General features: G+C 35.8%; 2 protein-coding genes across 4 annotated transcripts; both read right to left on the bottom strand.

Moving 5' to 3' along the window:
- Positions 1-1,035: 1,035 nt before the first annotated feature.
- LOC120281600 (probable serine/threonine-protein kinase SIS8) lies at positions 1,036-20,422 on the bottom strand. Of its 3 annotated transcripts, none has more exons than XM_039288279.1 (13): positions 19,653-20,420; positions 17,552-17,989; positions 15,981-16,084; positions 14,388-15,703; positions 14,170-14,210; positions 12,888-12,956; positions 11,479-11,579; positions 10,081-10,159; positions 9,847-9,945; positions 9,679-9,747; positions 2,910-2,959; positions 2,635-2,811; positions 1,036-1,690 (listed from the first exon to the last, which is right to left on the bottom strand). In XM_039288279.1, exons 1-13 carry the CDS (start codon positions 20,109-20,111, stop codon positions 1,558-1,560), a joined length of 3,135 nt encoding a protein of 1,044 aa, XP_039144213.1. In that variant the 5' UTR covers positions 20,112-20,420; the 3' UTR covers positions 1,036-1,557. The 3 variants fall into 3 exon arrangements, with proteins under 3 accessions (XP_039144213.1, XP_039144215.1, XP_039144214.1); XM_039288281.1 differs by having other exon boundaries at positions 17,552-18,008; positions 19,653-19,784; XM_039288280.1 differs by lacking the exon at positions 1,036-1,690 and having other exon boundaries at positions 2,746-2,811; positions 2,906-2,959; positions 19,653-20,422.
- Positions 20,423-24,518: 4,096 nt separating this feature from the next.
- On the bottom strand, positions 24,519-25,288 carry LOC120282813 (L10-interacting MYB domain-containing protein-like). Its single transcript, XM_039289658.1, has 2 exons — positions 25,217-25,288; positions 24,519-25,115 (listed from the first exon to the last, which is right to left on the bottom strand). Exons 1-2 carry the CDS (start codon positions 25,286-25,288, stop codon positions 24,519-24,521), a joined length of 669 nt encoding a protein of 222 aa, XP_039145592.1.
- Positions 25,289-25,516: the final 228 nt, after the last annotated feature.

The raw sequence follows: 25,516 nt of genomic DNA, 5'->3' as shown, positions 1-25,516 counted from the left end.
TAACCACGAAAGGGAAAGGTGTGAAACATATTGCAAGATGAACTATGAAAGTTCTAGAAATTCAAATTTCCAAGCCTTTTTTTTTCTCCGCCTCCTTTCCTACTTTCATTTTTCATGTCTCCTTTTTTTCTTTCATCTTTCTTCTCTTTGTCTGACTTTAAAATTTATTTGTCTAGGCTTTGTTTTGCTTTTGAATTTGAATTATGATTTTCTACCCATACATCAAACTATTTAAGATGTGACTATTTTTTATTGTTATTACAAGCTTTATTAGGCTATAAGCACTTGAAATTGTTTTACTTGTTGAGTTTTTTTTTTTTTAATTAAGGTTCATATTGATTTACTCAGATTATTAAACTTTAATTACTCGAGAGGAAGTTGTGCTAACATCACAAGAACATGACATATTGAAAATTGACAAGACAGAGCATCAAGAACTAATGAAATTAAACAATAAATAATGAAAGAAAACAAAAGCCATGTAATTTAAAAACTTGGATCAAGGGCAAATTTCAAAATTAAATCTTTGCAGGGAATATGTGTTCATGCCAAATGGTAAACTTAACTTTGCATGTATTTTAATTATAACTTTGAATTTAAGCATAACAAACATTATAAAATCTTTACAAGAAAAATTTTAAGTATCACTTCCATCTCCAATAGAGGACCCAAATCCAAAATTTGGGGTCAAATTTAAGTGTAGGTTACTCCAAGCCACACCCAAATTTGACCCCAAATTTGGAGTTTGATATAGGATGACCCAAATTTAGGGTCACACTATTGTGACCCCAAATTTGGAATCCCACATAAATATTAATTACACCATCCCAAATCAATGTAAGTCAAATTTGACTTGTAACACCTAATTACACCGGCCCACAACAGGCCCTTAAGAAAGGCTAGATAGATAAGCCTCCCATGACCCAGGCTTGCTATTTATATTTTGCCCTTTACTTTTATATGCAATCGTTAAAATTATAACCGACAGTGACAACAGTTGCCATCAAATCAAATTACCAAGGAACAAACTTAAGCTGGGGCTTAATAAAAAGATCGATTAATAAAAAGAAAATTTACAATACAGCAGCGGTTGATGACAATGACAAAATATGATACAAGGGACACATTTCATTTTAGATGATAGATAAATTCTTTCGGTGACCTATGATGGCCAAATTTAGCCTCAAACAACAGCAGTGTTTTACCTCCAGCAGTCTCTGTTCACATTTCTATATTTTGACATTTGACCATTCCACTCTTTACCCCATGTTTTTTGCTGTTCAAGAAACAGCAAGTATATTGATGCTAGCAGGTTGTGATGCTCTTCGCTTGAAGATGTCATTTTGATCCAAGCTTGAGCAACAGAATGGGCAAAAAGTATTTACAGACAGACAAATTGGTATGACACGGACAATGCAGAAAAGCCGCGTATTTTACAATTTCCTGTTGGATTTAAACTGAGCACTGAACTTACACTTGATGGAAACTTCTATGACCAGATTGACATGGGACACTTCCATTGTACTATACATCCAGAATCTCCTGCTCTCTGTTGCCCTATGATCTCTCTTTCTCTGTGCTTCCTGCTGCAGGTGCCCTATGCCTAGATGTTTGGCCACTTGACAGAGACTTCTGCAATGGCTTCAGAGCAGCCATGATGTCTGAAAATGAGGGCCGCAACTTTGGATTTCTATAGCATGTTCAGAATAGCAGGAGATTAGGGGATGATACTCTTAGCATTTTGAGGCGCCCAAACATGCATAGGACTTATGTTTCATGTTTTATATGTATGCTAGAGAAAAGAAATTTATAATATAGGCAGTATTTTTCCATAAAACTCATAACTAATGACAAAATTTACCAATGACAAAAGAAAGCTTCTTAAAACTAAATAATAGTTTGTCATTTGCATCCCGCTGCACCTTATATGGGTGATCTTTTACTTCAGGAATTACCGATATGGCAGCACAACAGTGTTTGTAGCTGCAACATCAATGGCGGCAGGAAAGGTGTTGAAACAGTGGCTGAGCCCAGTAGAGAGCAGAAATAATTGTCTTAAAATTGGTTTGCCTACCCTAGATTGTAACTAACGCTGTCAAAACATTTAGATGTGAGTTCAAAAATTTGTATACCCTATCCAGATGAAATTCAGGTTTCTACATTGCAATAATGGACTCAATTCATTTGAGACTTCATTACATTAACTTGCATTTCTCAGGCAACTTGTTAATTTGATTAATACCTAAGTCATGCATAATGTTTCAGGTCAATATAAACTTATGAATAATGAAAACATGCCACATATTAACAGAGCCGGATAGCACAATACCCATATTTAAGCAATGGAAACAAAAGCAGAATGATGTTAATAGGTATTACATCCAAAGGCTAATACATCGCGCACTATAAAATCAAAAGGAATTAAGAAATTACAATATAAACCATATCATTATCAACTACAATGCATGATGGTTCAAAATAGATTGGATGAAGAAAGAAATGGCTTTGAATGCTACCATATGAGGGTTTAGACAAGTGAATACAGTCAATCTTAAGGAATATAGCAATGATGAAACATAGCACCGGCATGTTAGGTATAATGAAACATCTAAAAGGTTCATGAAGAATACGTACGTTTGCCAGCACTTAATTATTATATCTGCTATGGCAGGATCCATGTCATCTGGAATATCAAGATGACGGTATTGAAATCCGACAGCACCAACAACTTGCATTGGATTCATTCCCCCCCACGGCTGTTGTAACGTACACAGCTCCCATAATATGACTCCAAAGCTGAAGACATCACACCTAATTGCAAGAAATGCAAGAATATAAGCAGGGAGATTAGAAAAATTTAATGAACAATTTGTAAATTCTATTTCCAACAAATAGATTTTATGACATGCTTTTCATCCGAAGGCTCATTTCTTAGAACTTCAGGTGCCATCCACTCAGCCTGAAAGGAAAAGCAGCATGTAAGCTGTCATGATAATTCACAAGTAACGGACTCAAACAAGTAAAAGGTATAGCTTACATAATGCATAATCAAAATCAGTCAAAAGGGGTCAAGAAGAAAAAGTAAATGAAGAAAAAAGCAAACGAGGAAATTATCGCCATAATTTGAGCTAACTTCAAATAGTCAATTGATAGAAAGAAATGAGCAAGGAAATTTAATAGCCAAAATTGTCAAGGCAGCTAGGGACAATTAGGGGAAGAACCTATCTCCCCATGAACTTAACTGAACTGCTTAATGATCTTGGTAAGAGTAAAACATACAGAAAAATATTAATACATTATTTCTATGATCCTTCAGCAATGTTGCATACGAATATTTATCAAACAAAATCAAGAAAACACAAAACCCACTACAAAAACTAAAATTAGTCAATAATCTACAAATGCATGCAAAGCTAAACGCTTTATTAATCTTGACATTTTGTTCATGATACCAAGGTCAAAAAGAATAATCAAAATTTTACGATGTGCCAATTTTATTTGACAAGAAAATATTGATCCAAAATTCTCTATGTTTCTCATCCAATTTCCATTACCCACATCATCAGCAAGATTACCAAAGTCCCCCAAGGCTAATCTTTCAAATTTTATTTACAGGTAGGTGTTGTTGTGTAAGTTATACAACCGTTTTAGCTTGAGTTTGGATTAGTTCCAGGATTTCAGTTTGGCGCCATTGAGCTAAGATACACTAGATTGTTACACTCTCGATGGACAAGTTTATAGCTATCCTTTTTTTCTTTTTCTGGTCCTTCATCTCTAGTATGTTATGAGACTCTATAATCTCTACATGGACATTTTTAGCTTTGATTAGCCCACTTGTATTTCTCATGATTCTCTTCATCTTAAAATTTGTTAAATTCTTGGTCCGCATTTGTCACTGAATTGCAGTGTGAAATTTTTTTCATTCCACCATAACATTTCTTTGAATGGTCCACATGCTATATATTCACATATGTTAATGCAATCTAAACAAACAAACAAACTATTGAAAGAAAAAGGTTTTTAGATATGAGAGCCAGAAGAATAGTTTCTCTGAGAACAACTGAGGCACAACCCTCTTTAAATAAGAGAAGATCTAGAGTTTTATAGGCTTAGCACAAGAGACATTATTACTCTTACATTCTGAACATATATTATTACTCTAACACCAAAAGGAACTCTTAACAGCTATCATCATACAATGGGACAGATCATCCCAAATGCGGGTTGAATCATCTTCCGTTCTCCAATAGCATTATCTACCAATACATCTTTAATTTGTTTGAACTTTTCTTTTCATCTGCCATTCCATCAATAGTTGTCATGCTTTTTCTCCATGCAATATCTCTTTCATATCCTAGAATAGACATCTAGCACCAATCATTGGTGAGCAGCTACACTCTCACACTCTCACACTCAAATGTAAAATACTTTCATACCATATATACTTGCAAGAAGGAAAAAGAAGTCCACTTGACACCATTTTGCTAAAACTAGATATAGTTAAAAGTTGAAACCAAATCAAACACTAATATAAAATTTAAAACTGTCTCATGCATCAATTTTTTTCTCCAATTGTCCTAATATAATACATTGGAATATTCTAATATCAAAAGTACCTCACATGAAACGAGGGCATTCATCTGATGTCATATATGCCAGTTTACCCAAGAATCATCAGTGATTCTACAGATAGACTATCACGTTGCTAAGGGATTTCTAGAGCTCAACTTTTTTCCTTCTAACAGCTAAAAACCAAGTGTTAGAGTTATGTTATAGTTTAGATTGGTTAATGGGTCATATTGGGCCCATACCACAAAACCCTAATATTTCTCTATATATACCCTTGTACTTTTTTTCCTAACTCTAATATACAAGGTATTGTTCTATTTTCACATAGTACCAGAGCACTGGGTTAAACCCTAGCCGCTGCCACTGCCGCCACTCCAAACTCTAGCCTCCCACCCACCGCCGCTACCGCCCTCCGCCACCCATCTCTCGTCATTCCCGTTGTTTTACGGGAACTTGGTGATGATCCTCAGCTCTCACCAGTGATGCCCTTGTCTTGTTGTTGAAGGACTTATCTCTTCGTCGTCATATCTTCGTCTCATGCTTCTTTAGTTAAGAATCTCCCTTGTACCTCCGCAAAAGTTAAATGGGAGAAACTATGTTTTTTGGGCACAGAGTTTTGAGCAGTTCCTTATAGCTCATAAGAAATCATGATACCTCATGGCATATCTATTGAACTCTAAGGATACCAAGTATGTTGATTGGCTTGCTGAGGATGCTGCAGTTCGCTCATAGTTGGCCAGTAGTATGGAGCCGGACATTGCCCTAAGTGTGGTGATGTTGACCACTGCAAAGACAATTTGGGAGATGTGCAAATTGATATATGTAAATGAAAACATCTCCCGCATTTTTGAGTTATATTTTACAACTTGTCAAGGTGATCGTACCGCCTCTCAATTCTTCACTCACATCCGCAGCCTATTGGATGAGCTAGATATTTACCAGCCGTTAATTCTTGATCTGGCATGAAGTTGCGATCATCACATATCTTTTCGGACTCTCTTGAGGTGCAAAACCAGGTGAAGTATTCTAAGTTCTAATAGAATGCCTGATCTTGCTGTTGTTTATGCTCAAGTGCTTCGCCTGCCTTCCAAATCCACATCTTCATCTCCCGTTGTGTCCTCTAATCAGTCCATCTTCTTATCTTCTCATGGGCGTGGCAAAAGCTCCTCTCTTGGCGGTCGAGGAACCAACTGTGGTGATTCTCAAGATAGGTTTGTGTGTACTTTCTGTCGATGGACGGGTCACACTGAAGATCATTGTTGGGATAAACATGGTCGCCAGTCAATGGCCAATGCGAGTACAAAGGTGACCGATCCGTCACCCACTTCTAGTGTTGAACAGTTAGTCACTACCTCTCAAATTGACTTTGAGAGGTTCCAATAGCTACAAGGCAGAGCTTCTCATGCCATAGAATTTTCTCATTTTTCCTCAGGGAATGCCTTTGTTGCTTCCAAGGACAGTTCCTGGATTATTAACTCCAAGGCCTCCTCTCACATGACAAGTACAAAACTTTTTCTTCAAAATCTTTCTCCACCTGTGTTTCGTTCTGTGGCAGTTGTTGATGGATGATCGTGCTCGGTGTTCGGAGAGGGAGTTGTGCAAGCTTCCTCTCAGCTTAGACTAAGTGATGTTCTTTTCGTACCTGACTTTTTTGTAAACTTGCTATTCGTTCCGTGATCACCAAACATTTGAATTGTAGCGTGACTTTTTTCCCTTTTCACTGCATTTTTCAAGATCTGCAGACGGGGAAGAGAATTGGTTTGGAGTGTATTGTGGTGACGGCGTGTATACGTTGGTGCGTAATGATATTCCTCGTGGTTTGACAGCGCTTCTATTTTTTACTCCGAGTCATCACTCACATGGCACTGCAGATTGGGTCATCTTCCTTTTAGTTGTCTTCAGCAGACTTAACCATGGATTCGGGTCAAGTCATTTCAATGTAAATCATGTCAGTTGGGAAAGCATCAATGTGCTACCTTTAGATGTTCTACTCTACTATCTAGTCAGTCGTTATTTGATCTAATTCATTGTGATGTTCAAGGACTTTCTAAGGTCGCGTCTATTTCTAATCATCGTTACTATGTTGTGTTTGTTGATAATTTTTCCCGAATGTCATGGGCATATTTGTTAAAAAACCATCAGTCTATTGCTGATGTCCTTAAAACATTCATTTTGGAAATACAAAATTAATTTTCTACTATTCTCAAATGTCTTCGCACAGATAATGCTCTATAATTTATAGCTTCTAGTGTAAATTCTTTGCGTGCGTCCTTTGGGATTATTCATCAAACCACCTGTCCACATACCTCCCAGCAGAATTGGGTTGCTGAAGGAAAGCATCGTCACATCTTGAATGTTGCGCGCACTCTCTTGGTGGAGCATAATGTTCCTATGTATTTGTGGGCAGATGTTATGTTAACTGTAGTATATCTTATTAAGTGTATGCCTTCTGAACCCCTGGGGAAAAGAGCCCTCTACGTCGTATTCAACCTAATACAGAGTTATTTCACTTGTCCCCTCGTGTTTTCAGTTGTGTTGATTTTGTTCAGGATTTAACTCCTGGTTTGGATAAATTGTATCCGCATGCACTTAAATGTGTCTTTGTTGGATATTCCCGTACCAAACGTGGTTATCGTTTGTATCACCCGACTAGTCAAAAGTACTATGTGTCCATGGATGTCACATTTTGAGTCTCAATCATTTTTTCCTATCTCGGTCTCTTATGATATGTTGACTACGTCGTCTAATCTTATTCTCCCTATTCCTGTTTCAGTCCCTCCCTCCACTTATACCTATACCTAGTGTAACGCCTCCTCCGGTGGATACAAATGAAGGTTGTTTTGGACAGATTTATCATCGCCGCCAACATGTCCCACCGCCAAATCCGCTTCGTCCGGTGGTCTCCCCAGACCATGCAGGTCCGTCTCTTGATCTTTCCATTGCTCTTTGCAAAAGCATTCGTCCTTGTACCAAACACCCGATCTCACTTTTTGTTTTTTATGACAATCTTCACCCGTCTTTCCGCACCTTTGCTCTTTCTGTCTGTTAAGTCAATCCCCAAGAACTATCAGGATGCGCATCTGATTCCACAATGGCAGACGGCAATGGATAAGAAAATGGAAGCCTTGAGATCTCATGGTACATTGGAGCTCGTGCCTCGTCCTACTAATGCATGTGTCATCACTTGCGATGGTTTCCTGTCAAACACAAAGCCGATGGTACAGTTTATCACTACAAAGCCCTGTTAGTGGCTCATGGTTTTACTCAGACTTATGGTGTCATTATGCTGAGACTTTTTCACCGATTGCTCGTCTAAATTTCATTCGCATTCTACTATCGGTAGCTATGAATCGATCGTGGGCACTCTGTCAACTCGATGTGAAGAATGCCTTCCTCTATAGAGACTTAGTTGAGACGGTGTTTAGGAGCAACCTCCGAGATATGTTGCTCTGGAGAAAAATCTAGTCTGTCAACTTAAGAAAATGATCTATGGTCTAAAATAAAGTACTCGTGCAATGTTTGAAAAGTTTAGTGTAATTGCAGTTGTAAATTGTTTTCCCAGGTGCAATGTGGATCACTCTGTGTTCTGTTTTATAACACTTCATCTGGATTTGTTGTACTTGCAGCATATGTCGACATCTTGCTGACGAGTAGCGATAGTCAGAGCATTCATAGAACTAAGGAGCATTTGATAAAGCATTTCGTTACACGAGACATGGGACGGCCCAAATACTTCGTTGGTATTGAATTTGATGAAGCTCTCACAACATATGTGTTGAACTTACTTAAGGAAACTAGTTTATTTGGTTGTAAACCAGATAGTACACCTGTTGAGCAGTAATCACCCTTCTGGGAGACATCTTCTCTATCTCTCAAAGATCCGGGTCAATACAGGCGTCTGATTGGCAAACTCATATATCTAACAGTTAATCGTCTTGATATATCTTACGCAGTTGGACTCTTGAGTCAATTTATGCATGAGCCACAAGAAGTTCTCTGGCAGGATGCTCTGAGGGTTCTTACATATGTTCAAGGAGCTCCCGGCAAAGGTCTTCTCTATAAGAATCATGGTCACCTAGACGTTGCAGCCTATTTTGACTCGGGTTATGCTAGCGATAGAGAAGACAGAAAGGCTACGTTGGGCTTCTGTACATATGTCGGTGGAAACTTAGTTACTTAGCGAAGCAAGAAACAAAATGTGTTTTTGGGATCAAGTGTGAAGTAGATAACTGATCAATGGCACAGACAGCTTGTGAGATGGTTTAGGTGCAGTCTCTTCTATCTGAGTTAGTATTCTCCATCAGAATACCTATGCAGATGTTGTGTAATAAACAGGCAACCATCTTCATAGTAAATAATCCAACATTCCATAAGCATACCAAGCATGTGGAGGTTGATTATCACTATGGTCGTGATATGATACTGAAGGGAATCATCTTTATGCCATACACCCAGTCGTCTGAGCAACTGGCGGATATCTTCACCAAGGGTTTAAATATTAAAATCTTTCGTAATCTATGCAACAAGCTGAGCATGGTTGATATATATGCTCCAGCTTGGGAGAGAGTGTTATTATGTTATAGTTTAGATTGGTTAATGGACCATATTAGGCCCATACCACAAACCCTAATATTTCTCTATATATACCCTTGTACTCTTTTCCTAACTCTAATATATAAACTATTTTTCTATTTTCACACTAAGATACAACCAACCTACTGCCACAAAATCTTGTTTACCGTACTCCCAATTGACAAGCATTTCAGAATTTTAAAAATGCAAATTCCTCTTTGGGACACCATTATATGAAATAAAACTAAAATCTTATGCAGAAAACCTTTTTTGCATTGTTTCACAAGCCATTCATAAGAATATAAGGCAACTCAATTGACTTCTTCCATCGTTTCACATTAATAAAGCAAGACTATAAAATGGCATTGAGGATTGAAAAATAAAATTCTCATACAGCATGCATTCTACAAAGTATAAATTTTACCATATACAAGTAAAATAGATTTGACGTAACAAGATGATAAATGAATATTCAAACAATTGATAAATCTAAATCAGTGTATGATAACAATCCGATGCAATGCAAGTGAAACTTACCGTTCCAGCAGTTGACCTTGATGAGAGGAATGTGCTGTGTTTCATTCGAGATAAACCAAAATCACAAACCTAAAATCAAAAATAGTACATAACAGATGAAATTAATGCTAAACACAGGAAGAATAACATGCTATGAGTATGCAAAATTCAAGAAACTCTAATTCCTACCTTTACAACCCAGCTTTTGTCTACAAGAAGGTTAGGTGACTTCAGATCACGGTGAACAATCATAGGAGTGCAATTGTGCAAGTAATTCATTCCACGAGCCTACCATTGAAGGAAAATTTTTAAAAACATTTTGAAGATAAATAATCTTTGGTAAGGAACATATGAAAATTAAATTTGTATTATAACAAATAAACAATAGAAAAACAAATTTTGGTGAATTTATTTCAACTGTACCACATCAAGGGCCATCTTTAAACGGCGCCTTTCATCTAGCTGATTGTTGGGTCGGTGAATCAAGCGAAATAAACTGCCCCTGCAACAAATAGCACGCTTCTGGTTATTACAAAGTCAACTAATAGCCACTGTGGAAAATTGTAACCAAGAATGCATTTCTACAAAAACAATATGGCACTCTGATAGCAATAATCAAATAAATGTTCTACAAATGGATTATATGTCACTTGCTCAAACATTTCCAAAAGAATGACTCAACACATCAATAAATAAAGCTACATAATATGGAAAATACCTTGTGCAATGCAACCTATGCAATAAGGGACCAAAAGCACACTTGGATCATTGAATCCTAAATGATTCTCAAGTATCCAATGGGAATTTTGAGAAATCCAAACTAAATGTTTTATCTCTCTATATATCTGTCCCCATTTTCTTCCTACCTGTTTGACCACCTCCTACTTCATTGCTGCCTTCAATGTCCTTCTCCACCATCCTACATTCTCTTTCTGCCGCATTGACCCCTTGATTACTCAGATACAACTCAATACCTACTTCACTCCTTATGCACCTCACCAACCCTATATCTAAAACATTACCCCATTCACTACTTCAAACACTTTTATAGCAACAGCATTTCGGGAAAATATTTAATAATCACAAGTCCTCACCAATATTTTCACTGCTTAACAAATCAATACCAAATGCTTAATAATGTTTAAATCAAATAACCCTACAAACAGAAAATGAATATCTCATATTGCCCCTTGATATTATGTCACGAGGAGTAGACTTTTAACTCTATGAACAAAATTGGCAAAGTTATATTTTAAATCTTAATCATCTTTCAAGTTATATTGCAGGTGCTATTTTGATTATCAATGGACACTTCCCTTGTGTTATAATCAGAAAATGCAACCGACAGGAGTAGACTGCTACTAATGTTATAATGTTATAGCTTATTTTACTATAGTTTCACAATGCATTTCGAATCCAAATTTCCTCAAAATTCTGGTGGCAAAATGTGAAACTAAAGCAAGATAAAAGCATGTGTTCCTGCCAAAATTTTGCAATACAATTTATCTTACAACCATTAACATTTTGTGTCCTCCATTAAGTTACTTCAATTTAGGCAGAACTTTTGTGCTAGAATTATTTCAATATAACATAATTCAATGAAGTTTCCAGCAATTTCTTACACTATAAATGTGATAACTTATAATACCATTCTCATCTACACCGAAGGAGATATAATAAACAGGGATATAACAAAAAACCAGACATGAGTCGAAATAATTTGAACAAATAATTATTCTTGAGGTAGGAGACACTAAAATAAAGGAAAGAAACAAATTAAATATTACAGAATTTGCACATCTGTAAGAAAGAAAAAAATACCTCGGAAGAAATTCTGTCACGATTGAAAGATTAGGAACTCGAGTTACAGCTCCCATGAAGAGAACAACATTTGGATGCCGTAGTTTTTTCATTATCCGGACCTTGTGAAAAAAATAACATAACTATGAATTCAATCTCATTCCATAATAGATACAGGAAAAGTAACATCATGTGCAATATGCAAGAAACACCATAAATTGTAGCCATAATAAAATAATCACTATCTTGCAGCATAAATGAAAAAAACTATTTTAAACAAACAAAAAAAAATTTTAATAAAATGGTGAAGACTAATAATACTGAAGAAATATAGCACAAAACCAATTATAAAAGAATCGCAAAGCAAATAAAACAAGCTATAGAAACAACAAAAGATTTTTGTAGCTAGTCAATATTCGAGATAAATTTTGCCAAGTTTAAGAAGGTTGATTGACAATCTTGATTACCATTGATTCACCTGATTCATTGAAGCCGCCACGTGTTCCTTCCTAAGTTTATATTTGTCATGTATACACGCAGATACCAGTAGAAGATTTATCACATACCTGGTAGAATATTTGTTATATATACCAAATAGTTTTTAATCTTTTCATCATACCCTTTTAAATCTTTTAAAATCTCCATATAGAAAATTTTACTGGGATGTTTATTATTACTAAAAGTATAATATGTAATTTTATTTGATGTCCTTTATTCTAAGATATTTTTTAATTTTAATATCTTCAATTTTTTTTTTAATTTCTAGATATTTTAGATGAATTTTTCCTCTGATCAACAGCAAATTCATACCACTACTCCACAGTTCCACATGCATGTTCCCATAAGAAAAATGTTATATTCAGGTTCTACATAAAAAATAAAAATTTTAAAAAGAAGTAATGGTTTCCTTTCTCTTTAAATCCCAATACCTTTGAAAGATGAACTGATCACACAAATGATCAAGATGCATTACTAACAAAATATAGAGAACCTTTTATTTCCTGCAAGTTCTTCTCAAGTGCTTATTTGATGACAATGAATAACCATAGAGAGATCACATAATTATGATTCAAATGCAAGACACATACAGTTGCAACATATACATCTGAGCTGAAAAATAATAAAGAAGGCATCTAATGATAGTATAACTTGTCCATAGAATTTGCTTTACATAATAGGGTTTAAACCCATAGTGGACCCTGAAGTTTGGGCATTGTTCATTTTGGCCACTGAAAAAGTTCATTTTGACCCTGGACTATACAAATTTGCTCATTTTGGCCCCCATCATCCAGCATGGCAGAAGATGTGTCCTAACACATGGCAAATTTGTGAGTCCATGTTGGACAAAGGAACCAAAACGAACAACCCCTATTCAGGGCTAGGGCATCACTTTAGTCCGACATAATGAGCACAGTGAATAGCAGTATTACCTCACTCTTAAATTCTTCCAAGGCATCACCAGAAAGATCTTGATGCAGAAACTTTTTAATTGCAACTTCCTAATCAGGTATAGAAACAGACGATAAGTTCAAGTGAGAAAATCATGCATTGGAAAATCTATAGAAAAGCAATAGAATTATGAAACTAAACAATAGAAATCAGATATCAAAAAACCCGATTGGCATGCATCAACACTTCAAACCAACGCCAAAGGAAACTGCTTCGGAGTTCTGGCAAATAAAAGTTGCTAAAAAAATCTAGCAACCTAAAGTATCAGTCTTACTTATTATTTTGTATGCAATTTGCCGATTTGCCTATCAGATTTCAAAAACTATAGAGGAAAAATGGTTAAATTTTCATGAAAGATGATATAACTATATAAGACAGTTAGCTTGAAATCAACTCTTCATGGTTTATTTAGATTCTTTACAAATGGAACTTTGGCCGTAAGGCAATCATGCTATAAAATCTAAAGATCAGCCAGACACGGTAAAACTATCCTTGCATCTTTGTTTTCGAGAGTTGGAGTTTATACAGTCTAGCACAAACCTCCAATAACAGAAGTTAAAGAATAATATGATTTCCAAAGAATGAAACCTAAATGTAATGATTAATTGATACGGGAATAAGTGCTGACCAGGGGTGTAGGGAAATTGAAAATGTTGATGAGAGGACAGGTATTGGAAAAACAAAGAAGGTCCAAAGGAATCTAGGGAATTCAAAGATATCATTTAGGCCTTACAAGATAATCATCTTTTAAAGCAACTCATGGTGAAACAGGGTTGACATGAGCGATGAGTCACATTACCTTGTGAGAAATGTTCATGAACCTTTGTCAGGTAAAGAGCTACTTCTAATCATACAGAGAATTCTTTGAAGATTCTAAAAGAATGAAAGAGGTTTACATGAGCACATGATTCTATATATTATTTCAAGACAAGCATGTTTTCATCTTACTAGAAAAATTACACTAATAAGAAACCCTAAATTAGTCAGAACTAAACAAAATGTTGGCCACATTTTTTTAACCACCATATGTAGGCGGACTGTTAGAGAAAGAAACATCAATGCAGGGATAGGTGTGAGACATGTGGAATTAAATTTAGGAGAAACAATTGCCTAACAGAAATATCCACTGATGAGAGATTCGATGACCATAGATTGAGTGACATTGAATAGGAATTAAGTCCGCCGCATATGTTAAAAAGATTTTCATCTCCAAAACTGAACATGAAAAATCAAGCACTTCATTTGATCGAAAAAATAACTCACCGTTCCATGCCACTCTCCACGGTATACCTCTCCAAAGGACCCTGTTGAGAAAAAGAATCTCACACATGTGAAAAAACATGATTTAATCAAATCATGCTTGTTGTAAGTAAATACAATAAATGATATCATAAGTAAATACAATAAATGATATCAGATAGTTTTCAGGAAAGAGATAGTGCCTCAAGCACACCAAATATGCAGAATAATATAGATCATACCCAATCCTATACGTTCTCCCAAAACAAGGTCCTCCCACTGTATCTCACAATCTGCAACTTCATCAAGTGCAATATCAGATCTTACGCTATCATTTCCAGTTGATCTATCAGAGCTTCTTTCTGTCTCTTGATGGATTTCACTAATATCATGCTCCTGCTCAAGAGTACAATCATCTGGGTGATCACTTCCTACTTGCATGTTGCCTGTCGTATCAATTTGGCTTTTCAAGCTAATATGTAAATTATATGAAGAACCTGAATGCTCATATTGCCTGCTGACAGCAGCAGTTGTGGCTACCACTGCTGCGGCAGTAGCAGTGGCTGCAGCAGCAACAGGAACTTCCATTTTAATATCAGAGCTTGATTTAGCTGCAGCAACAACCATCGAAGATGCAACTACAGCCGCTGTTGCAGCAGCGGCAGCAACAGGCATGTTCTTTATGAACTGCAATGTAGCCCCCTGTGACTGCACTCCAGGAGTTTCAGATTGGGATGAACAAGGAAAACCAGCTGCTTCTGCAGGAACAAGAGAACGAGAAAGCTCCAAACCCTCAATAGGCTTAAGGGGTTCAGGCTTGGTCCTTGAAGAAGGCACCTTTCGCTGCATATTCTGACGTGGAAGGGGAGGTAAAAATGTTCCAGGGCTACCTTCATATGGGGTTTTACTCCTCTTTTCATTATTCATCTTTCTCATTTCGTCTTTATCTTCAGAGATGTTAATGTCAGACACAGTAGGATCAGGCTCTTCACTATAAATTTCAGTAAACAAGTTAGGTGGTGCCACAACACCACTTTCAAGCAATACATCATGAAGCTTCTGAGCTAACTGTGGGTTTTCCTTAGCCGCTTCAATCATATATTGTGAAACATCCTTTACTTTCATACGGCGTACAGCTGGAGAACTAGCACCCTCAGTCCAAGAAGGAGATCTTGCAAGAACATGTGGTCGATTTGATCCCATTGATTGCTCTGGAGATTGGTCATCATTAGGAAGAATTATAACTTCGCTGGAAGATTCAGGGCATAAAGAATTTAATTCTAGACTCTCTTGATTCTTCAACGCACCAGAACCAACCCCTTCATTATCCATATCATTCAGAGTTCTGGCCATGGCCTTCTTACCAAGTGGCTCATTCTCAGTGTAACAACCCAGAGAACTTGCAACACTGCTGTTAGAGGAGGCCATACGTGGACTCATCACATTTTTAAAAACAGAATTAACAAGAAAGAAAGTTTCTTCAAAATCTTTCACCAGTCCTGCACCATCTGAAGGGATAAGAGTACCAGGAGCTGCCATGAGATCAACAATGTATTCCCTGCCATTGATGCTAATCAAATTCTAGAATTTCCTCAAAACACTGTATCAATACAAATCGTGAGATAAATGTCTTTTAATGCATAATAACATTTACATGAATATCACTATAAACAATGAAGAAACTTTCTAGAGAAGTTACCAAATTTAATGTGCATTATAGGATTCAGATAGAAATTCTCGGTGTTAAAGATGTCTATATGTAACTAGGCTATTAAATTTAGAACAGCTGTAAAACAAGATCTTAAAATAGTCATAAAAAAGTAGAAAAGGCTTACTTCCCATCACTAAACTTTACAATGTTTACAGCACCATCTTCTGAGCCAGTAAACTGCTGCCCTTTTAATAATTGGCAAGGGATTCCCACCCCATCTGCCAAAACCTACAAAAACATTTGAAATTTTGAATTGATGCTTGAGACATCCAATTTCATAATGATTGCAAATGCTAAACCTAGACAGATTGACATATTGATTGTTTCATAGAGACATTTATTTAAAAACTATTTTTGCAAATACAAACCTTGTAATGGAATTTCAACACCCTGTATTGGAAACCAACACATTGTATATTGTTAATGGAAATAAAATGGAAACTGTTGAACAAAGAAATAATTAAGTAATAACGTCATCCAAGGGTACTAGGTGAGGGCCAAATAAAATTAAAGAATTTCATCTAGGACTACACATATAGAGCCTACCTTCCAGAGGGGGCATTATCAGAGATTTATCCCCAAACAGCCCACTAAATCTGGTTTGACCTGCAGATAGATAGCTCATATTATCTAATCAGCTTAGATTTTTTCATCAAAACCAGATTTCCCTGGAATTCTCTCCAGACAGACTAGTGAGAAATATAAGTACAAAACTCCAAACAAATCCTACAAGGAAAACATGCTTGGTCCAAGGGTTCAATTTGAATTATTGTATGGCTCAGACCTGATACAACTCATTGATCTATTTACTGACTCATGTTTGACACAGCTCATTGATCTAAAAAGTAAAGGCCATTATATGGGGTTATGGACTACAAACTACAACAAATTTTGAAATGAAAGATTTTAGTTGCGTGGAGCACAAATCATGCCCGCCATGGTAGCCTCTTTGATGGCCCAATTTGCCAATTAACCAAACTACACTAAATACAAGAAAAATAGGGCATTGAATAATTTGAAACCACACTTTTTTCCCTGCAAGGATGGCTAAACCAAGTTGTGTAAACTTACCAACAAGTAATGCAATGCTAGGTTTTCAATTAGTTGAGAATATCCTTACAAATGTATATAAAGTTAGTAAAGGTTTCATTGTATATATGTGACTCTGACAAACATTCTAGGTGCTTAAAAGAATATATAGTTATCTAAGGTTTCATTTGATACATACGTGAGTTTTCTAAATTATAATTGATTTCCAACAAAGAATCAAAAAAAGAAAGCCAAGGATACAAGAGAATACAGTTTCCCCATAAAACTTCAGCACCATCAGATTATTTTGTAGATCTCAGAGAAAGAAAGAAACAAAGAAAAGTTCCATGGCTATATCTTGAACTTTTTCTCACATTCAGAAAATCTCAAACATCTTATTTTTGTTCAGGATCAGGAATATAGATCTTGGTAAACCAGATTTAGAGCCTTGTAATAAAAAGCAAAATAATTGACCACAATTGCACTTGCAAAAGTAATACTAAATAAATTTTAACATAACAAATTCAAAAAAAATTGTAAATGACGCAATGGAAAGATTTTAAATGGAGTTAAAGCCTTCAATGGCTATCAATCAATATATTTTCTACAGTATGATAAATTTAGCAGGTTATGTTTATTTGGCAATGTGCTAAGATAGGCACTTACCTTGAACAACAAAGCACGATGGCGAGCTAAACCAACAGACAAGTGGCCAAGGGGCAAAACCATGTTTCCTGTTCTTGCCCTTAGAAAGTTACTTAGCTTCATCCATAACACCAGCAAGCTATCAGGATCACAAACTGTGCCACCCATATAGTCAGAAACCAAAACAGCAAGTTTACGGACCAAATCACTGCCAGCGTAACCCAGTGATTCTGGCTTTGCCTCTGAAGCCAATTCTAGGGCCCTCTGTTCAAGTTTTAAAAGGTCAGTATCAGTTGGCCTATTCACTATAACAGCATCCCAACTGACATCACTAGCTACCGGCATTCCTTGTAGATCAATAAGTGAAGGCATCTTCAACAAACTAGAATCGGCCAAAATGCCATAGAGATCATAGAAACCATCCAAGATCTTATCATCATAGCTAAGGGCATTGTAATTCTGTGAAGCACAAAGAAACCTATTGCATGAGACAAGTCAAGAAGAAAATTAATACACAACAAGAGACACAAATCTAGGATATTACAAATGAAAGATGTCTTTTATGTCTAATTGTCTAACTTTAAAAGGAGTATCATATGATATACACTTGAGCACCAAAAAGAAAGAAAAGCAATGTACAAATTAAAAATTAAAAAATTAAAAAATAAAATAAAAAAGGGATAACCAAATAGTATGAAATGAGTGAATAAGTAGATTAATAAGTAATAAACAGAAATGGTACATAGAACTGCCAAAAAATTCTAGGTTGAGACAGACATGGTTATGGTTCTTCAGAATGTTTAACAATCTATCAAATTGAATGCTGGCAAAGCACTAATTATAAGTGCTCAAAGCATCATCGTATAGCATCTGACAAAGAGTAGCCTCATGTACACTAATATGAAATTGTGCTTACGTCAAAGAAGTATCACTTTGCTGATTGTGAAAAAATATGTTTTAGGAAACTAAAGACATTTGAAGAACAGTTCATATCCATTGAGGTTGAACATAAATTTGTTTATGTAGTTGAACATGTAAACTAACATAGTCACTTCACAATTTCTTCCTTGCATAAACAACTGGTGACGGAACACCTACCTACCCCCAAGGTTATGTTCATGCTTATAGTGGCATATGTGAGACTGCAACATTTGTCACAGCATCTATACAATTACTTACTTTGGTAGGGGTAAGTGTGCAAAAATCCCCAAACTGAACATTCCAATGAAGTATCTATTTAGATAAACCAAAGTAAAAAAACGAAACAATTGTCGAAAAATATAATAGTATTTCTAAATGCGATTTAATTCATCCATGATTATCCTTTTGTTTTAGAATACCGACTCAAAATTCATGCATGGGACATGGACTGATGGACTCATTACACATGCATGCTTTTCATCATATAAAACAAAAGCCTTCAAGATGTTTTTGCATTAAGAATGTGAAAGAACATAAATACAAAAGGGATGCCTATATTTCTATGCTATCACGAAAAGATTTTGAAATTTGAGCAGGTTGATTTTCCAAAACTCTAGAAACATCATTTAAGGTTTTACATGATTAATAATTCTATTTCTATAACATTAGATGCACAGTACAGGTTATCAAAACAGATTTTCTCTGGAATGAAGCTGAAAGCAATAAAAGTATAACACTCCTTTTACTCCTGCTTTATAAAGTTCAGCCTGTACAATGATCTATTCAGTAAAAGTTGTTTCATACATATGTCTTATCCTGCATGAGATCAATGGCATGACATGCAAAAAACAACACAAAAGTATGCACTTATGTTTTGGAGGCCCATCATACATTGTTGATGGCACAAAATTGAGTTAGCATTTCTTTACAGGGCATGAAGTCAACACTAGATTGCATTTCAAATGTTTGTTTAGCTTCAAGCTTAAGAGATTCAGAGTAATGTACATGATTGTTCATGATTTTTATTGGAAAATAAAGCAGGCAATGAACAAGAAATAAAACATAATCAAAACAAAAACGCAACACACTAAGCAGCGGCAACAACGAAAACATAAAATGCAATAACAGCAGAGTATGAAACAAATAGTGCATATGAAATTATGGAAACAATAACGAGAAAGGGATAATGCGAATGACCAACCCAATATCTGTAAGCAAGAACTTCAGCAGGATTGCTCACAGAAGGGCACGGGCCAAGGCTGATCTGCTTAACAGCCTCAATCTGCACGGCCTCAGGATCCTCCCTCGCGCTCAGCTCAAGGGCAAGCTGTATCTGGTGCTCCTCCTCCAAGTCTGGGTCCACCGCCTCCTTCGCCTCAAGCTCCCGGCCCAGGCCCTGCCGCTCAATCAACTCCCTCCTCTCCTCCCTACCACCACTAACCACAGAGGAGGAAGACGACGCAGAAGGCGGACCAGAAGAAGAAGCTGGCTTGCTAGCAACGGAGTTCAGCCAGCTCGATAGGCTAGACAAGGGCTTCTGCTCCACCAGTGGGGCACTACAAGCGCTACTTCTGATTCTGCTCCCCCTCGACGGCGGCGACCCATCGGCATCATCCGATTGTCCCCGCACGATGTGAAGCTTCTTGAGGATGTTCCTCATCTCCTCGTTGACAAATTCGCCCAAATTCCACCAACCATAAGAATTACAATCTCGCTTCCTCTTCAACGGCGATCACCCCGGACAGAGAGGGATCGGAGCTGGGTTCTGGGAGCGTTGCCGACGGGGATCATAGACAAGGCCCGGAAGAAGGAGAAGAGTGAGAATCAGATAGAGCGAGAGAGAAAGCGAGAGCGCGATGAAATCGTCGACGAAGGTTTGACGAAGGGGACGGAAAAGGGAGGCGGCTGCGAGAGGCCCACTTTTAGCCACCACCTAGTCTTTCTTGTCGCTGTTCGCCATTGGGAGGTTTTGGTTGTGCCTGTTTTGCCATCTCAACCGTTCATCCTAACTTCTGCTTTTTTATTGCTTCCAAATTCCCATACTGCCCTTTGTAAATGGCAGTTGAAACCAGTGGCCATTTTGAACCGGATTTATGGAACTGAACCAGAACCGTAATCGTCCTAAAATAAGAATTCGAACCTTTATACAATATTTGGTTCCCGTTTCAGAATTTGAAAACCTTTGAACCGACGGTTCAACCAGCGGTTTAACCAAATTATAATGTTACATGTTGGTTATTCACTTATTTGGTAATTTTGGTTAGACTTAGACAAACTTATTTGTGATATAGGGTCATATTGATATGGGTCATATGGCTATGGTTCCAGATTCAACAGGTTGTGATATGGGTCATTAGCAATTGATTAGGTTTGACCAGTTAAACCAAATTACATATGCATTATGCAACTTAATATAATTAAGTTTAAGCCCTTTTTTTTATTTCTTCTCCTATTATACTTTTATTGTAAAATAATTTTTTAATTAATACTTTTATTTTTTTTATAAAATATCTTGTTAAATTAATTATTGTATTTTTGTGTTCATTTTAAACTGTATGAACCGTGGAACCGAATCGCCGGAACTGGAACAGAACAAAAACTTGCCTAGACAATTAAATTCCGGTTCAAGGTTTTTTTTAACCGGAACCGTCGGTTCTTGAACCGTGCCCATGTCATTGTAAGAAAGTTTTTTTTATTTTTTATTTTTTCCTTATTTAAACTAGGTATAATACCCGAATTGGTCCCTCTACTTTTCTCTCTCTTCCCTTTTGGTCCCTCTACTCAGAAATACTCAGAAGTAGTCCCTCTACTATTGAAAATGTTTCTACTTAGCCCTTTTCTACTCTAAAATACGTCAATTATTAGCTGAATTTTCAAAAATAGAGGGACTAGATGGGAAGAGATTAAGAATAGAGGGACAAAATTTGGTCATTTTCTAGAGTAGAGGGATTAATGGGGCGCATTTCTGAGTAGAGGGACCAAAAGAAAAGAGAGAGAAAAGTAGAGGGACCAATTCGGGTATTATACCTTTAAACTATTAATCCGTTTTTCAACCCATTGTCTATGGCGGCTCTTAACATGAAATTGGATTTTTTACATATATACCCTTAAATATGCTCTTAACTAATATACTTGTTTATATAGATTTTTTTATAAAAAAAATGATATTAAAAAATGTTTTATATCTCTTAAAATATGTAAAAATTATCTAAAATTCCCTATAAGTTTCTTAATTTCCCAATTAGTCTCTATGAAAATTCAATATTTCAGACAATCCCTGAATTTTCTAGATAGGTTTTCATTGGTTTCTCCGCAATTTTCTTCTTGTCTAATACATGAAATATATTTCTGAGACGAACACAAAATAAATAAATTATCTTTTCTCCTTGTCACATCTGGTAATAAATGTTGTTGTAGAGCTTTAATATTTATGAAACCTTTCAAGTAGCTTTTTACCATATTTTTTTAATTTTGTTCTATTTGTTACCTTGATTTTAAAGATGTGATAAAGTTGTAAACAAAGCTATTCTAATCTGTTATCCGTCTCAACTTTTGGGCAGTAGTGTGAAAAAGTTTCCATCATCAGAAGAGTTATGGGTATACATGTTTTGTTTTTATATGTGTCTCACGTTTAACTTTACCTATAAATGTTTTGAAAAAATCATGGAGTTGTTTGCTTTTACTTCTTAATGGAGACCTTCTTCAATGTTGCGAAATATAAAGGAGAAGGACATGTCCTACAATTTACTGTACTGAGCTTTTAGGAAACGATGCTCGATAAGGTATGCATGTGTTAGCCATAGATATCTCTCGAGGAAGTATAAAGTTTGTGATGTTAGACTTATATAGCGAGAAATTACTAAAATGCCCTTTTACTGAATTATGATAATAACTCAATAACTTAATACATTACTCACATGCCTTAGTTAACAAATAAATAATATTTGTCACTATTGTTATTTTTATAATTTAATGTATTATTATTATTATTATTATTATTATTATTATTATTATTATTATGAGGGTTATTATTATTGTTGTTGTTATTTTTTTTGTTGTTCTCATTATTATTATTATTATTATTATTATTATTATTATTATTATTATTATTATTAATACATTATGATAATAAATATTCAACTAATAATTTCTACAATGGAGGAACAATATTGTTAATTACTAGTACAATAAAAATCACATTAAATAACATCTTACAAGTAAATTGCATATTTTACCATAATAACAACAACAATATTAATATGCTCTAACAACTACAACAACCAATACAACAATTAATAACCAGAATACAAATGGTTTTTTAACACTCACAATAGCCATAACAATATTTTTACAAACATTCCAAAATCAACTTGTACCTTGATTGGAGAGTTGATTCCGAATAGTGTTTCTAACTCTAATCATTTGTTCGGTGTCTTCATTGGTTGGTTGTTGCCATGAACTTTCACCATCATCCTCAAAGCCCAATTCTCTTTCTTGGAATTGGTTAATGTCTTCAAGGCCCTCAAGAGCATCTAAATCATTGTTTCCCATTCTTCGAATATAATTATGTAGAGCAAAACATGCCCATATAATTTGAAATTGTACCTTCATTGTGTAAGTGGTCATATTTGGTAGGATCCTCCATCTCGCCTTACAAACCCCAAATGTTCTTTCAATAACACTCCTCAGACTAGAGTGATGATAGTTGAATACTTCATTAGGGGACCTAAAAGCACGAGACATCTTAAATTGTGGAATGTGATACCTTGCACTTTTATATGGGCCTAGAAACCCTTTCATGGTAGGATATCCAGAATCCACAAGGTAATATTTTCCTACAAAAAAATATAACCAAAAGATATAATTAAAAAAATATGAAAGTAGAAGTAGAAATTAAAATTTATTTTTAGTTAATTACTGAACCTTCGGTGGTTGAGGAAACTTCATAAATGGATTTCGTAAAACATCAAGTAGAATACGTGTCGTGTCGCGATCCCTCCCAACCAATAAGTGCATATGTAAAACACATATTGAAGTCACATACAGCTAAAATATTGGTTGATGTGTACCCTTTCCTATTCATGAACAGGGATTTGTTTTGTCGTGGGGACATGAATTGCCACATGTGTTCCATCAATTGCTCCAATGCAATCTTTGAAGTAAGGCCAATATCGATCATCACCATGGATGAAATTCCTGTCTACTGGTCTAATGATATCATTTCCAAGTTTGTGGACAGCTTTCAACACTCGATGAAACTGTCGATGCACTGTCTCTCCAGAATGTTGAAACCTCTCTTCAACGTTTCTACAAGTAACTCCTTGTCCAATTGTGTATAAGAATATTAGTACTGCTTCTTCAGCTGTGACATTTCTCGTATGTTGTAGACCATACTTTTGAGTAAGCTCAGTCACCAAACACCTAAATACAGACTTTTGCATACGGAATTGCTCAAAAAATCGATTTGCAGATCCATTCAGTATCTCATTTACCCACATGTGACCAGTCAAGGAAGATGTTCTTTTCTCATTCTTTAACATTAACTTCATATATTGATATTGTACAACGCTCGCACTGTGCATATATCCTTCCAAGTAATTCACGTGAAACATCCAAATTGCTATCTTCATCTTCTGAATCAGATATCCTCTCATTCAATTCTGTATCTGAGTCGGACACAAAATCCATTGTCTAGTTATACCTACATAAACCATAAGAAATGATAAATACGATAAACATACAAGGCAAACATGTAACAAAAAAAATTCAACAAATCTTAAGCCATAAGAAACAAGTTTAACACAACAAATGTTTCCAACAAATATTCAACAAATCCAAAGCCATAAGAAACAAGTTTAACACAACAAATTATAAATAAGCATGAGAACTAAGTTCAATTTCAAAGCAACAACTTCAACACAACAAATCCAAAGCCACAAGAAACAAGTTTAACACAACAAATTATAAATAAGCATGAGAACTAAGTTCAAGTTCAAAGCAACAACTTCAACTTCAACATAACGAACAAGTGCAAACATATATAAGGATAAATGCACTATTGTTGAAGTTAAAATCGGTCGATGTTGTCCATATTGAATGTGTTCAACCAGCCTTTAGCAAGTGATGGATCCCTATTCATTAGGTGCACGAAGGTCTCTCTATAAGTTTTCCTTGCAAACATCCTGACCATGAGGTAGTATTCTGGGCTCCCTCGTTCAACCTCGGGTATCATGTCCAACAAATCCACGCATTTGCCAATACTGTAGAGATCCTCGTCTTCAGCTTTTGAACTAGATGAACGGGACATATTATCCATCCCAGAGATAAGACGATCGAATGATTCTTGTAATTTGTCCGTTGCACTTTTTCTTTCTTTTCGTGATGTTTTTCGTCTCTTCTTATCTTGTGTTGTGCTAGTTTCAGGCCTTGGGGTATCATTACATTGTTCAGGAGTTGCATCACCAATGTGAAAGTTGTATGCATCTATTTCTCTTTCATTCATCTCATTATGAACATCATGATTAGAAACTTCATTGTCAGTAGATGGGTCTGCATATGACACCATTGCCATGTACTCTGTCGCTACAACATCTTTGAAACAAATCTCCATCATGTCTAGGAATTTTGAACCCTCATTTCGCCATTTCAAATATTCTGAGTTTTCCTGTTGCAAACAATGTAATAAAACAAAGACAATTTATTTTAATTACTTCAAGATAATAATAACATAAGAATTAGATGAATAAATAATTTTTGTAAGCTCACTTGTCTTTTTCTTTCCCACCATTCATCGCTTGCCACAATTGTCCTCTTAATAGGGTCCCAGCAAAGACACATGCTGGTGCTCCACTAGCTTTGCCCACATTGAGAATTCTTTCTTTAGTATGTCCCATTTATTTTTTAATTGCTTGTAGTTATAACTCACCCCTGTTCTCAAAAGAAAATTTTTGCCATGATATTTTTTTCCATCCTTCTTTTTGTGACGTGGGTGTGTGGCCTATTACCGACTTGAACCTCCTCAACACATATCTTCGATGTCGATTCGAGTCTTTATGTCATCCCATC

This window comes from Dioscorea cayenensis, chromosome 18, assembly GCF_009730915.1.
Source record: "Dioscorea cayenensis subsp. rotundata cultivar TDr96_F1 chromosome 18, TDr96_F1_v2_PseudoChromosome.rev07_lg8_w22 25.fasta, whole genome shotgun sequence".
NCBI lineage: Eukaryota > Viridiplantae > Streptophyta > Magnoliopsida > Dioscoreales > Dioscoreaceae > Dioscorea > Dioscorea cayenensis.
This window is presented reverse-complemented; position numbering and strand designations above follow the sequence as displayed.